The sequence below is a fragment of the Sebastes umbrosus genome, chromosome 4 (genome assembly GCF_015220745.1).
Source record: "Sebastes umbrosus isolate fSebUmb1 chromosome 4, fSebUmb1.pri, whole genome shotgun sequence".
Lineage (NCBI taxonomy): Eukaryota > Metazoa > Chordata > Actinopteri > Perciformes > Sebastidae > Sebastes > Sebastes umbrosus.
Genome location: NC_051272.1, coordinates 3,242,239 through 3,254,274, shown reverse-complemented (window position 1 = coordinate 3,254,274; position 12,036 = coordinate 3,242,239). Strand labels below are relative to the sequence as shown.

The 12,036-nt window shown below is 39.6% G+C and overlaps 1 protein-coding gene across 4 annotated transcripts in view; it reads right to left on the bottom strand.

Annotated features, from left to right (window-relative positions):
* mon2 (MON2 homolog, regulator of endosome-to-Golgi trafficking) overlaps positions 1–12,036 on the bottom strand; it is a 59,656-nt gene that overhangs the window by 47,527 nt on the left and 93 nt on the right. For all 4 annotated transcript variants that reach the window (XM_037766132.1, XM_037766134.1, XM_037766133.1 and 1 more), the window contains exon 1: positions 11,654–12,036. This exon is cut by the window's right edge and continues 93 nt beyond it. In XM_037766132.1, coding sequence (XP_037622060.1) covers positions 11,654–11,761 — 108 coding nt within the window. In that variant the 5' untranslated portion in view covers positions 11,762–12,036. The remainder of the gene's footprint in view (positions 1–11,653) is intronic.

Genomic DNA, 12,036 nt, shown 5'->3' with positions numbered 1-12,036 from the left:
CATGTGGAAGGAAATACCACTGGACTGATGATCTCATTGTAACAGAAAGCAGAAATTCCACCCCAGTCCAGTTTATGGGTTATTTTATGATGATGATTTCTTTCACCAGTCTTTCTGAAAAGCTAGAACCTGATCATGGATTTTATGGTCTATTTGCTAAGGTAGTATGGTGTCTATACAATACTACTGTGCTGGATAGTAAAAGTTACCAAGATAGAATTACTATTAGTTTGTAGCATTCAACAACCCCATAACCAGATACTTGTAGCCACTGGCATGATGTCAAGGCCTCGTGGTTGCTGTAGTTGATTGCTAACAAAATGCTTGTATCCAGCTTAGAATACTAATGCATCTTCGAGGTGGCTTGCAGTGTGTTTATCAGGGGTGGGTCTCAAACCTCAAAGTATTTTTCAGTACCACCCAAAATGTGTCTGTAGCACTGAAAAGCATAGAAAGTTGCATGCTTGGTCAGCTTCTTATGGTTTGTTTACTTGTGGTTTGACTTGATATTTCTCAACGTAGCTCATAACTTTGGAATTTTAGACCATTTAATTCAGGCAGAGTTTTTGTGGGGCTACTTTGTCAAGACAACAATAAACAATAAACAATTTTGAGAAATTTGGCATATTTGATCAAATTGAAAAAGTTTTTTTTGCAGAAAATATGTTTTTAATAGTCAAACCCAGGTACGGAAAAAGTATTGTTTTGGTATTCGGTATCAAAGTCAGGTGTCGCATTTGCATCAAAACTGAAAAATCTCAAATGATACCCAGCCCCGACCACTTACATATGTATTTATCTACTTGCAATCAGATCTCCTAATACACATTTTCAGAAATGCCATGCCAATTTTTAAAAGGGCCTCAGTTACATCCCAGCACAATGGATTATAGATTTGAGAAGTGAACGACATGCATAAGATATAAGACTGATCTTACCATGTAATGATGTACAGTATATTAATCATTTAATTATTTTCCATGCTAATATTTTAGAATTCTATGGATGCAAACAATTAAAGGTGCTAAATGCGAGATTGGGAGCATTTCTTTTGCCTCCGCACGGCTCTCAAAATGGTGACGACTGAGCCGGTGGCTCGAAGCTAACTGTGCAGACAGCGCTAACTGTGCAGACAGCGCTAACTGTGCAAACAACAGCAATGTTGCTGACAGAGCTACAAGTGCAGCAGTGCAGAGTGGCCCGGATATGTCAACAAAGCAAGCTTGGAAAACAACACACACAGCGGGAGAGAGTGACTTCATTCTCTGCTCAGGTAGGCACTGAGCAGAGAACAACATGGAAAGTTGTGTACACGATATGTTTGGGGTTCAAGTGGTTAAGTCTTGAGAACACCGCTGCTAAGCAACGGCAATACTAACATTGCTATCAGCGTCTTGAAGCCACAGAGGCTAACAATTTAGCAAGTTAGAAAGTGGGTAACATAATGCAGTAAAATTACAATATATTAACTTATTATGCACCGAAAAATGAACTTCCATGGCCTCCACCATTTCTGACAACGTCAACAAACACGTTATAAGTCAGGAACTTTCCACCTACGAGGTCGTGAATACCACAAGAGGGGGGCGTTCATGTGGACTCTTCTCATGAACACGACCACATTTGAAGGCACCGATTACTCCTCTATAGCTTTACATAGCAAATAGTTGTTTGCTGCTATATTAATGCTCTGGATATCGTATAGAGCACCTTTAAGCAAAACTACTGTGACTACAGAGGGACCGGTACAGTACATATAGAATCCTGGTGGACAAAGTTGACTTTAAAATCTCAACACCCAGTTAGTAGAAACTGGGTTCTGCTGTATAAACGATGTCAGAACCAGACCGTATCAGTACTTTAAGTTTTTCTCCGGGGCCTTTTTTTTGTGTGGACATCCTCAAAGCGGAACTGACCAAAGTCTGAGTGCCAGCTCATTCCTTTGAAAAGCAACATTAGTGAAGCTCATCACAGATTGACTTCCTCTGAACTCATGCTGTGAGTCTATAAACTCAGCAGTTTTTTTGGAACTGACTTGGCATATTATGAAAAAGGGGCTTATTCAGTCACAGTTCCAGTGCAATAGTGTCAGTTTACCAAATCCTCACTCCATGTTGCTTGTTACTTTGTCTCTATACAGCCAGTACATTACCTGTCTAGTAAATGAGCTGTGCTAAGCGATCCATACAAAGGTTGCCCATAATGCTTTCATTAATTCTGCAGGTTTTTCCTCCAAGACAAGCAGTCACATTTTACTGTGCAGTTGACAGCAGCACCTGACTCATCCACAGAGAGAGCACGGGGCTGGCTGCTTGATGTGTTTTTGTTTTTTTTCACCTATAGGCAAAAGCAATCAGCACACAACAAACAGCAAAGCCTTGGTGGTTTCACTGACTGCTACTCAATGAAAGAGAGATTTTGAGAGTGATGCTATGATGCAGAAAAATCAATGGGACTCTTCTTGGCTCCTCTTAACCCACAGAGAAACCACTGGCTGCGGCGCAATGTCTCTGTGGGAAATGGATTGGGAAACGGGGGAGGTACTGGAATGTAGATGGGCTGGGAAATGAGGACAGGGCTTCATCGTTCTTCTTGTGCAATAAGGATATACAATGCTTTTATATTAAGTTTTGGAAATTTACGAGCAAACGTGACAGTAATTTATTTAAATTGGCTATTCATCTAAAAGGGGTAAGTGCTGAAAATGTGGAGCTCTTGTTAAATAAACCGAACATCAGTGAGGATTATATTTGTGTGCTATAAACAGGCCCCGCAAATAATCTGAATTCACAACAACGACCACCGGTACTCAGCTTGTTTGCAGCACAATAACATCCCAGCAAATACAAACCATGACGGCTCAAATTGGAAAAGGTTGTTTCAATCACAACACTATCAAGCGGAGCGTGAGCGAGCTCAGGTTGTGGAGGAACATCAAAGTGGATCCCTGTGCTGCTGCGATCCCTGAGGGAAAAGTGTTGATATGGACCCGGGAAACATGGGTGATGATAAATCAATATTGAAGGAGATGCTTCGCGAGGCCTCGAGGCATGGGCCAGGAATCAGCCTGAGATGTGAGACCAGATGTACGCTGTATGCAGTGACAGGAACACATAGGAACTGGAAGCTCTCTTCTCTCTCTTACTGTCTCATTGTAATGTTGTCTTTAACCAAGGTGAGACCTGTGGGGAAAACAAACTAAGCCAGCGTAGCCGGATATGTATTGCCCCACTGAGCTGGCTGGCTGGCTGGCTGAACATTTCCATGGCCTCAAAAGTTCCACATACAGTACAGAGCAGCATTTCATCTAATGACCTGTGTGACCACTGTTACATATGCAAGCAAACAGTGAGCTTGCTATACCTGGGGAATTACAGAGCATTAAGGTAAAGAGGATCTGACCGTGATGGAGTCATATAACATCGGCAAACACTATAGGCGCTCTCTGTGTGCACTTCAGTGGCAAGTAAATGATATATTGTGTCCACACAGTTAGGAAATACAGCGTGGTCAAACCATAACAGAGAGTGAATAATGGAGGTTGTGTTTATCTAGTATCGTATGTCACCAGACTCATGATTCTGTGTTTATCTTTTTAGCCATTAAAGCTGCAGTGGGTCGAATTGGAACAAATATGATTAAAAAATATATCTTTATGACAGTAGTGCATGAGACCGGTAATCTGAAAAAAAAATCATGTGCCTCTGTGTCCTCCGGTGCTCCTAATGGCATCTGCAAGATTTCACAGACTGGAGGAAAACAACCAATCAGAGCTGATCTGGAGCCTTGCCGTCTCTGATCAAATATGAATTAATATTATGTTACGTTAATGCTTATTTCTCTCCTCAAATGTTTCCAGAAACATCTTGTTGTGCACAGTTTAGCTGTAAAATGAGAAAGTTAGTGACAGTGGAGCCATGTTGAGGAAATACCAAGCACCGCCCACCAGCCGTAGCACAGCCAATAGGAACACTCTCTCTCTGAAATGAACTGTGATTGGTCAAAGTCTTAGATTTGTTAAAGCCTGAAAACAGAGCCATGAGGAGGTGCAGAAGTCTAGTTTTCTCTCAGAACACTTGAATTAAAATATGCTGAAAGGTTATTATGGAATTATTGCACAATGATGCCAACAAAATAATGCCTACTGCCACTTTAAATTCAAAGAAATACAATGCATTCCAGATGTAAATGAACTCTGACCCAGCCAGCCCCGTAGACTGCTGAACGCAGATCGCATAATAAAGAGGATTGTGTGTGTTGTTTGGGGCAAAATGGGAGTCATAAAAGCTGGACTGACTCCATGTGAATCTAACAATACACATGCACTGTAAAAGGCCCTGTCATTGCAGTTCCTTGTACTATTCTGTTCTTAAACTACGCCATGATGTCACCAACGCTGCCACACAACGAAGCCAGTCAGCAGCCGCAAACAGTTACTCATTCCAAGGAACATAAAAAAATAAAATAAAACACTTGTATGAAATTGCTCTCAGCTGTTGCAAGCTTGTTGTGAAACCGACTTGCAATGTGAGATCCTACACTGATCTATTTAGGCCAAACGGAGGTCTCCTATGACACATTTCAAAACAGGAAACAGAACAACAGAATCGTCCACTCGTGAACGCACTACTGCCCTGGTTATCAAAATAAAAGCTGCTGGTTCACACAAATCACAAAACAATAGTTCCTCACTTGTGTTATTTATCTCTAGACAAGCTGATTGTTTTGATTTCAGTTGTGGAAGTTCTGCAATATCCATTTCTGATTTCTGCAGCCACCAATTTGTTTCTAGGTGCTCAAAGCATTGGAAAATGAGAACAACATGTCCAGAGACAATGATATGATTATTAAGGATAAATGCAAAGACCTTATGGTGCACATGTGAGGAAATAGATTTATGTGAATGTGTGTAATTTGGATGAATTGGTATTTTAACAAAAGATCATATATGGGGGACATATCATCTATGGCTGAACAATAATGTTCATGACTGTTGTTGTTAAATAAATAATATGTATTATGATCAAGTTTATTGTCTTCAGTGACTACACCAGATGTGGTTTCTACTTGTGTGAGCTTTAAAATATAATATCATGGAATGTAGAAAGGTATGGATATGTACTCAACCATATTAGCTGTACTTTTTGGGAAGCATTTTAATGAGGTTATATGATTTCATGTAGTCTTTAACCAATCAGATTGCTTGGCTAAAACTACCTGTTGTATAGTTGTGGTAAAAAAATCAGACATATTCTCGTGGCAAGTAGCTTTTGAAGCGGTTTATCCCTTTTCTCATTTTATTAACTTTCTTGTCCTGATATTTCAGTGATTTTTGATATTGTTCTTGTGGCCTTCTTTTTTTCTGGGTCCTGATCCCAGTAAGCCTTTGAGTACTCTTTGTCATGTTTTTGGTTTGTCTGTCTCTTGTCTGTACTCTACCTTATTGTCAATACGGATGCCATCCTCTATTTTTGCTGCAAAACAAATCCACCTACGGGTACAAATAAAGTCACCTGAACCTGAACCTGATAATGTGACTATACAGCACCACTCTCTTGCAATAAGTGGCCAATAAACTATACTTTAAAGTGGTAGTAGGCAACAATTTTTTTTACAGAGATGTTATATGAAAGGTATAATTTATGATAATGTAAAGACATCACTCATTGACACACAAAAAGAGACGCATTGACATGTTGTCATTGAAATAATATGGTACTATAGCATGAGAGGCAGAGTAAGAAACTTCTCAACCAACAAAAGACCAGCATAGAGTTGCATGCTAAATAAGTTATTATATATGCATAACAGCAGCCTTTTAAAAAATATTATAGCCTATATATATGGCCTATATGTGTGACATTATAGTCAAAACTAAACAACTGATTTCAAAATTCTAACATGCTATTCTTTGTTCATTCGCAAGGCCAAGGACTACCTAAGCGAACAGCCGACCATAGGAGAAGATGTGACCCCTGCGACACCTCACCTGAGTCGATCCCACCTACACCCCTACTATGGCTACCACTCTGTTCTATAGGCCCCACTGAAAGATGGTGTACTTATTTTTTAATTTACCTTTATTTAAACTTTTTTTGTGGTGTGTTATGAATGTTTGGGATTGTCATCTATATTTTTGAATGTAATAAAAGTATTACCCAAGTGAGCTGAAGTTTTTTACTGAATGGTATTGACACTGGCAGTCGTGAACAAAAAAAGCAGGTGGACATCCATCAATGGATTTATTTTTACAAAAACAATGGCAAGAATAACAATAAGTAAAATGTAAATACACTCCAAAAATATCACATCACACACAATATCACAATCTTTTATCTAAAAGGTAACAGAATGTAGCTGCAATTTGAAAATATAAACATGCCAAATACCTATAAATTACAGTTCTCATTTTGACCACATATTGGTGGGGGTCTCCCCCGGCCAGACCCTCTGCCACGTCCACGTCCGCTAGCTCGCCCTCTTCCTCTCCCTCTTCCTCGTCCATTCCTAGCCGGCTGCTCGAGGACATAGTCAGGATCTGACTCGACGGTGCTCTGTCAGTAATAGATATGTAACAAATGTAAAATTACCTATTTTCATTATGAATAGCATGGTCATGGTTTTATTTATTTCCAGATGTGTAAAGTTATCTATACAGACTAAAAACACTAAAGTTAGAAAGATAGCATTACTGAAACTTGAAGAAGCAACTGGCCGTTGGCTAACGTTAGCCAGCTAGCTATGATATAGATTGAATAAAACATTGGGCTCCGTTGTTTCAAAAGTTTAGCTCGTCATTTCGTCTAGAAAATAAACAATTGCTTTTATTCGGTCTATAAACGAAACACTTCAAATGCAGCAAAGTCTTACAATACTTTAGCTTTTGTTGACGTTGGTCTCTAGCGTTATTTTACACTAAGCATAAATACTGTTTGTTGTTCGTTCATATGTTCAAAGTTGTCCGTGGTAGCTGATTGTGGTCTGTGACAAAGTATTTTTCTCACCTGTGACTCAGCCATGGTAACTGTTGATGTCGTTAGAAGATGATGTTACCATGGTAACTGTTGATGTCGTTAGAAGGTAATGTGTAGCTCGCTGCCGGTAGCCTCCTCAGATGTAGCGAGCACGTATGAAGCGCGTGCATATGCCCGTTCTCGTGTTGGGGGGAGGGGCTTCGGGCAGAGAGGGGAGAGCAGAGAGAGAGGAGAGAGAGGAGAGAGCTGCTCGAGGGGATGCAGGATTTTGCGTTTTCCGGATTTCTAAGCACTGCAGCTTTAACTCCCAAAAGGCAGACATTCAACAATATTCACCTTACGAATGCTTCACATGAACCAAACAGTGTGACACATGCCATTTAAAACACCTGTATATCCCTTTAATTGCACGCCTGGTTGTCAGGAAGGCCCAGCAGCTGACACAACTTTGTAAGTAACCCGTATACAGTATGAGGACAACTCACTCACATGTGCACCATAAGGTCTTTGCATTTATCCTAATTTTAATTTGGATGAATTGGTAATTTAACAAAAGATCATCTATGGCTGAACAATAATGTGACTATACAGCACCACTCTCTTGCAATAAGTGGGTAATAACATATATTATAACTCCCAAAAGGCAGACATTCAACAATATTCACCTTACGAATGCTTCATATTAACCAAACAGTGCGACATATCCTCCTGGAAACCGAGTAAAAAAAGTGTCTTCCAATTTCTTTTGTGTGATTTCCTTCCTATTTATGGTTAAAAGAAAATCTTACAATTTAGACTTTTTAATTTTTATTTCTAATTTTGCAATATGTCCACTGCAGTGGACCACAGGACCATTTCAGTGTGAAAAGACAAAAAAAAAAAAAAAGAATGGCTATAGAGTGATATTAAACCAAGAATACATTCAACTTGATTTAAAAAACACACATGACATATCACTGGAAAGCCCATGATGTCCTCTTTACAATACCCCAGGGGTTGACAGAGTAGGTCAAAAGAGTAAAAGGAGATGCACGTGGATAAAATGTCAACTACATGGGACACATGTCAATGGGCTGGGTCTCAGGAGGATATGCCGTTTAAAAACACCTGTATATCTATATACCTGTATACTATAACTCCCCAAAAGGCAGACATTCAACAATATTCACCATATGCATGCTTCATATTAACCAAACTGTGTGACACATGCCATTATGGCCAGATTAGGAAAAGCAAGGACAACATTTCTAAGACTTGGAAACATCTGGAAGTCAACACACATAACTAGAAACACCAAGTTAAAGTTATACAACAGCTGTGTACTATCTGTACTTCTATATGGTGCTGAGTGCTGGAGAATGACTGAAAGAGACATAGGCAAGCTTTCTAGCTTTCACAACACCCGCCTCAGAAAGATCATGAGGATATCCTGGCCTAGAAAGATCACAAACCATGAACTACACCAAACGACAGGGTGCTTGGACATGGAAACAATATTGATAAGAAGAGGATGGAGATGGCTTGAGCATGTATTAAGGAAACCATCTGATGACATGACAAAAGTGGAATTGCGTTGGACACCGGAGGGAAAACGCAAAAGAGGGAGGCCCAAAACAACCTGGAGGCGAACCATCGAAGGAGAAATGAAGACGAGAGGATACAGCTAGAACAACATTGAGAAGAAAGCAAACAACAGAGATGAGTGGAGATCCTTAGTCCTTGCCCTATGTGCCACCAGGCGCAACAAGGACTAAAGAGAAAAAAAAAAGAAGTGACACATGCCATTTAAAACACCTGTATATGTATATAGCACCACTCTCTTGCAATAAGTGGGTAATAAACTATATTATAGCTCCCAAAAGGCAGATATTCAACAATATCCTCCTTCAGCATGCTTCATATTAACCAAACAGTGTGACACATGCCATGTAAAACACCTGTATATCCCTTTAATTGCACGCCTGGTTGTCAGGAAGACCCAGCAGCTGACACAACTTTGTAATGAACCCCTATATACAGGATGAGGACAACTCACTCACATGTGCACCATAAGGTCTTTGCATTTATCCTAATTTTTCAGCACCACTCTCTTGCAATAAGTGGGTAACAAACTATATTATAACTCCCAAAAGGCAGATATTAAAACACCTGTATGTCCCTTTAATTGCACGCCTGGTTGTCATAAAGGCCCAGCAGCTGACACAACTTTTTAATTAATATAAATGCAAAAAGACCTTATGGTTGCACAGGTGAGGAAATAGATTTATTTATGTGAGTGTGCGTAATTTGGATATATAATAATGTGACTATACAGCACAACTGTCTTGCAATAAGTAGGTAATCAACTATATAATAACTCCCAAAAGGCAGACATTCAACAATATAAGCATGCTTCATATAAACCAAACAGTGTGCACATAAAACACCTGTATGTCCCTTTAATTGCACGCCTGGTTGTGAGAAAGGCCCAGCAGCTGACACAACTTTGTAATGAACCCCTATGTGCACCATAAGGTCTTTGCATTTATCCTAATTTTTCAGCACCACTCTCTTGCAATAAGTGGGTAACAAACTATATTATAACTCCCAAAAGGCAGATATTAAAACACCTATATATCCCTTTAATTGCACGCCTGGTTGTCATAAAGGCCCAGCAGCTGACACAACTTTTTAATTAACATAAATGCAAAAAGACCTTATAGTTGCACAGGTGAGGAAATAGATTTATTTATGTGAGTGTGTGTAATTTGGATATATAATAATGTGACTATACAGCACAACTGTCTTGCAATAAGTAGGTAATCAACTATATAATAACTCCCAAAAGGCAGACATTCAACAATATAAGCATGCTTCATATAAACCAAACAGTGTGACACATAAAACACCTGTATGTCCCTTTAATTGCACGCCTGGTTGTCTAAAGGCCCAGCAGCTAACACAACTTTTTAATTAACATAAATGCAAAAAGACCTTATGGTTGCACAGGTGAGGAAATAGATTTATTTATGTGAGTGTATGTTTGTTGGATATGTAATAATGTGACTATACAGCACCACTGTCTTGCAATAAGTAGGTAATCAACTAAATTATAACTCCAACAATATTCACCTTAAGCATGCTTCATATGAACCAAACAGTGTGCACATAAAACACCTGTATGTCCCTTTAATTGCACGCCTGGTTGTCATAAAGGCCCAGCAGCTGACACAACTTTTTAATTAATATAAATGCAAAAAGACCTTATGGTTGCACAGGTGAGGAAATAGATTTATTTATGTGAGTGTGTGTAATTTGGATATATAATAATGTGACTATACAGCACCACTGTCTTGCAATAAGTAGGTAATCAACTATATTATAACTCCCAAAAGGCAGACATTCAACAATATAAGCATGCTTCATATAAACCAAACAGTGTGACACATAAAACACCTGTATGTCCCTTTAATTGCACGCCTGGTTGTGAGAAAGGCCCAGCAGCTGACACAACTTTGTAATGAACCCCTATGTGCACCATAAGGTCTTTGCATTTGTCCTAATTTTTCAGCACCACTCTCTTGCAATAAGTGGGTAACAAACTATATTATAACTCCCAAAAGGCAGATATTAAAACACCTGTATGTCCCTTTAATTGCACGCCTGGTTGTCATAAAGGCCCAGCAGCTGACACAACTTTTTAATTAACATAAATGCAAAAAGACCTTATGGTTGCACAGGTGAGGAAATAGATTTATTTAGTGAGTGTATGTTTGTTGGATATGTAATAATGTGACTATACAGCACCACTCTCTTGCAATAAGTAGGTAATCAACTATATTATAACTCCAACAATATTCACCTTAAGCATGCTTCATATGAACCAAACAGTGTGCACATAAAACACCTGTATGTCCCTTTAATTGCACGCCTGGTTGTCATAAAGGCCCAGCAGCTGACACAACTTTTTAATTAACATAAATGCAAAAAGACCTTATAGTTGCACAGGTGAGGAAATAGATTTATTTATGTGAGTGTGTGTAATTTGGATATATAATAATGTGACTATACAGCACAACTGTCTTGCAATAAGTAGGTAATCAACTATATAATAACTCCCAAAAGGCAGACATTCAACAATATAAGCATGCTTCATATAAACCAAACAGTGTGACACATAAAACACCTGTATGTCCCTTTAATTGCACGCCTGGTTGTCTAAAGGCCCAGCAGCTAACACAACTTTTTAATTAACATAAATGCAAAAAGACCTTATGGTTGCACAGGTGAGGAAATAGATTTATTTAGTGAGTGTATGTTTGTTGGATATGTAATAATGTGACTATACAGCACCACTCTCTTGCAATAAGTAGGTAATCAACTATATTATAACTCCAACAATATTCACCTTAAGCATGCTTCATATGAACCAAACAGTGTGACACATAAAACACCTGTATGTCCCTTTAATTGCACGCCTGGTTGTCTAAAGGCCCAGCAGCTGACACAACTTCTTAATGACCAGTCTGAGGACAGACTCAGTGTGTCCACTCCTCAGCACAGAGCAGAGAGAGGCCCAGTGTCTGATGGGGCTCAAACTAACAAACATGTCACATTTATACCATAACAAATATGACAATCAGATACGAGACAAGCTGTTGAACAGAAAGGTATCGGCCCAGTGAGGCTAACTAGCTCACCTCTTTGACTGGAGGGAATTTCTTCTTGCACTCCATGGACAGAGAGCGCAGGTCCGTCTGCATGTTCTCCAGCAGCTTCTTCACGGCTTCAGGGCTGCTGGTCGACATCTTTTAACCTCGTTTATCTACAGATAATCTCACGAAACTTCACACGATAAGAAACCAACCCATCCACCACAGCACGGCGGTGATGATAGATCCGTAGCTCGACTTTACGGTGCTGTTTTAGCAGATATGAACGCGTCGGTCCATGGACAGAGAGTCTGTGAGCGCCGCGGAGCAGCAGAGCAGAGATGACTCCAGCATATGTTGCTCTTCTTCTTCACCGCTTCTTCACCAGCTCAGTGAAGCAGCATCACTATGTTGTTGTTTCTGCGTCCTAA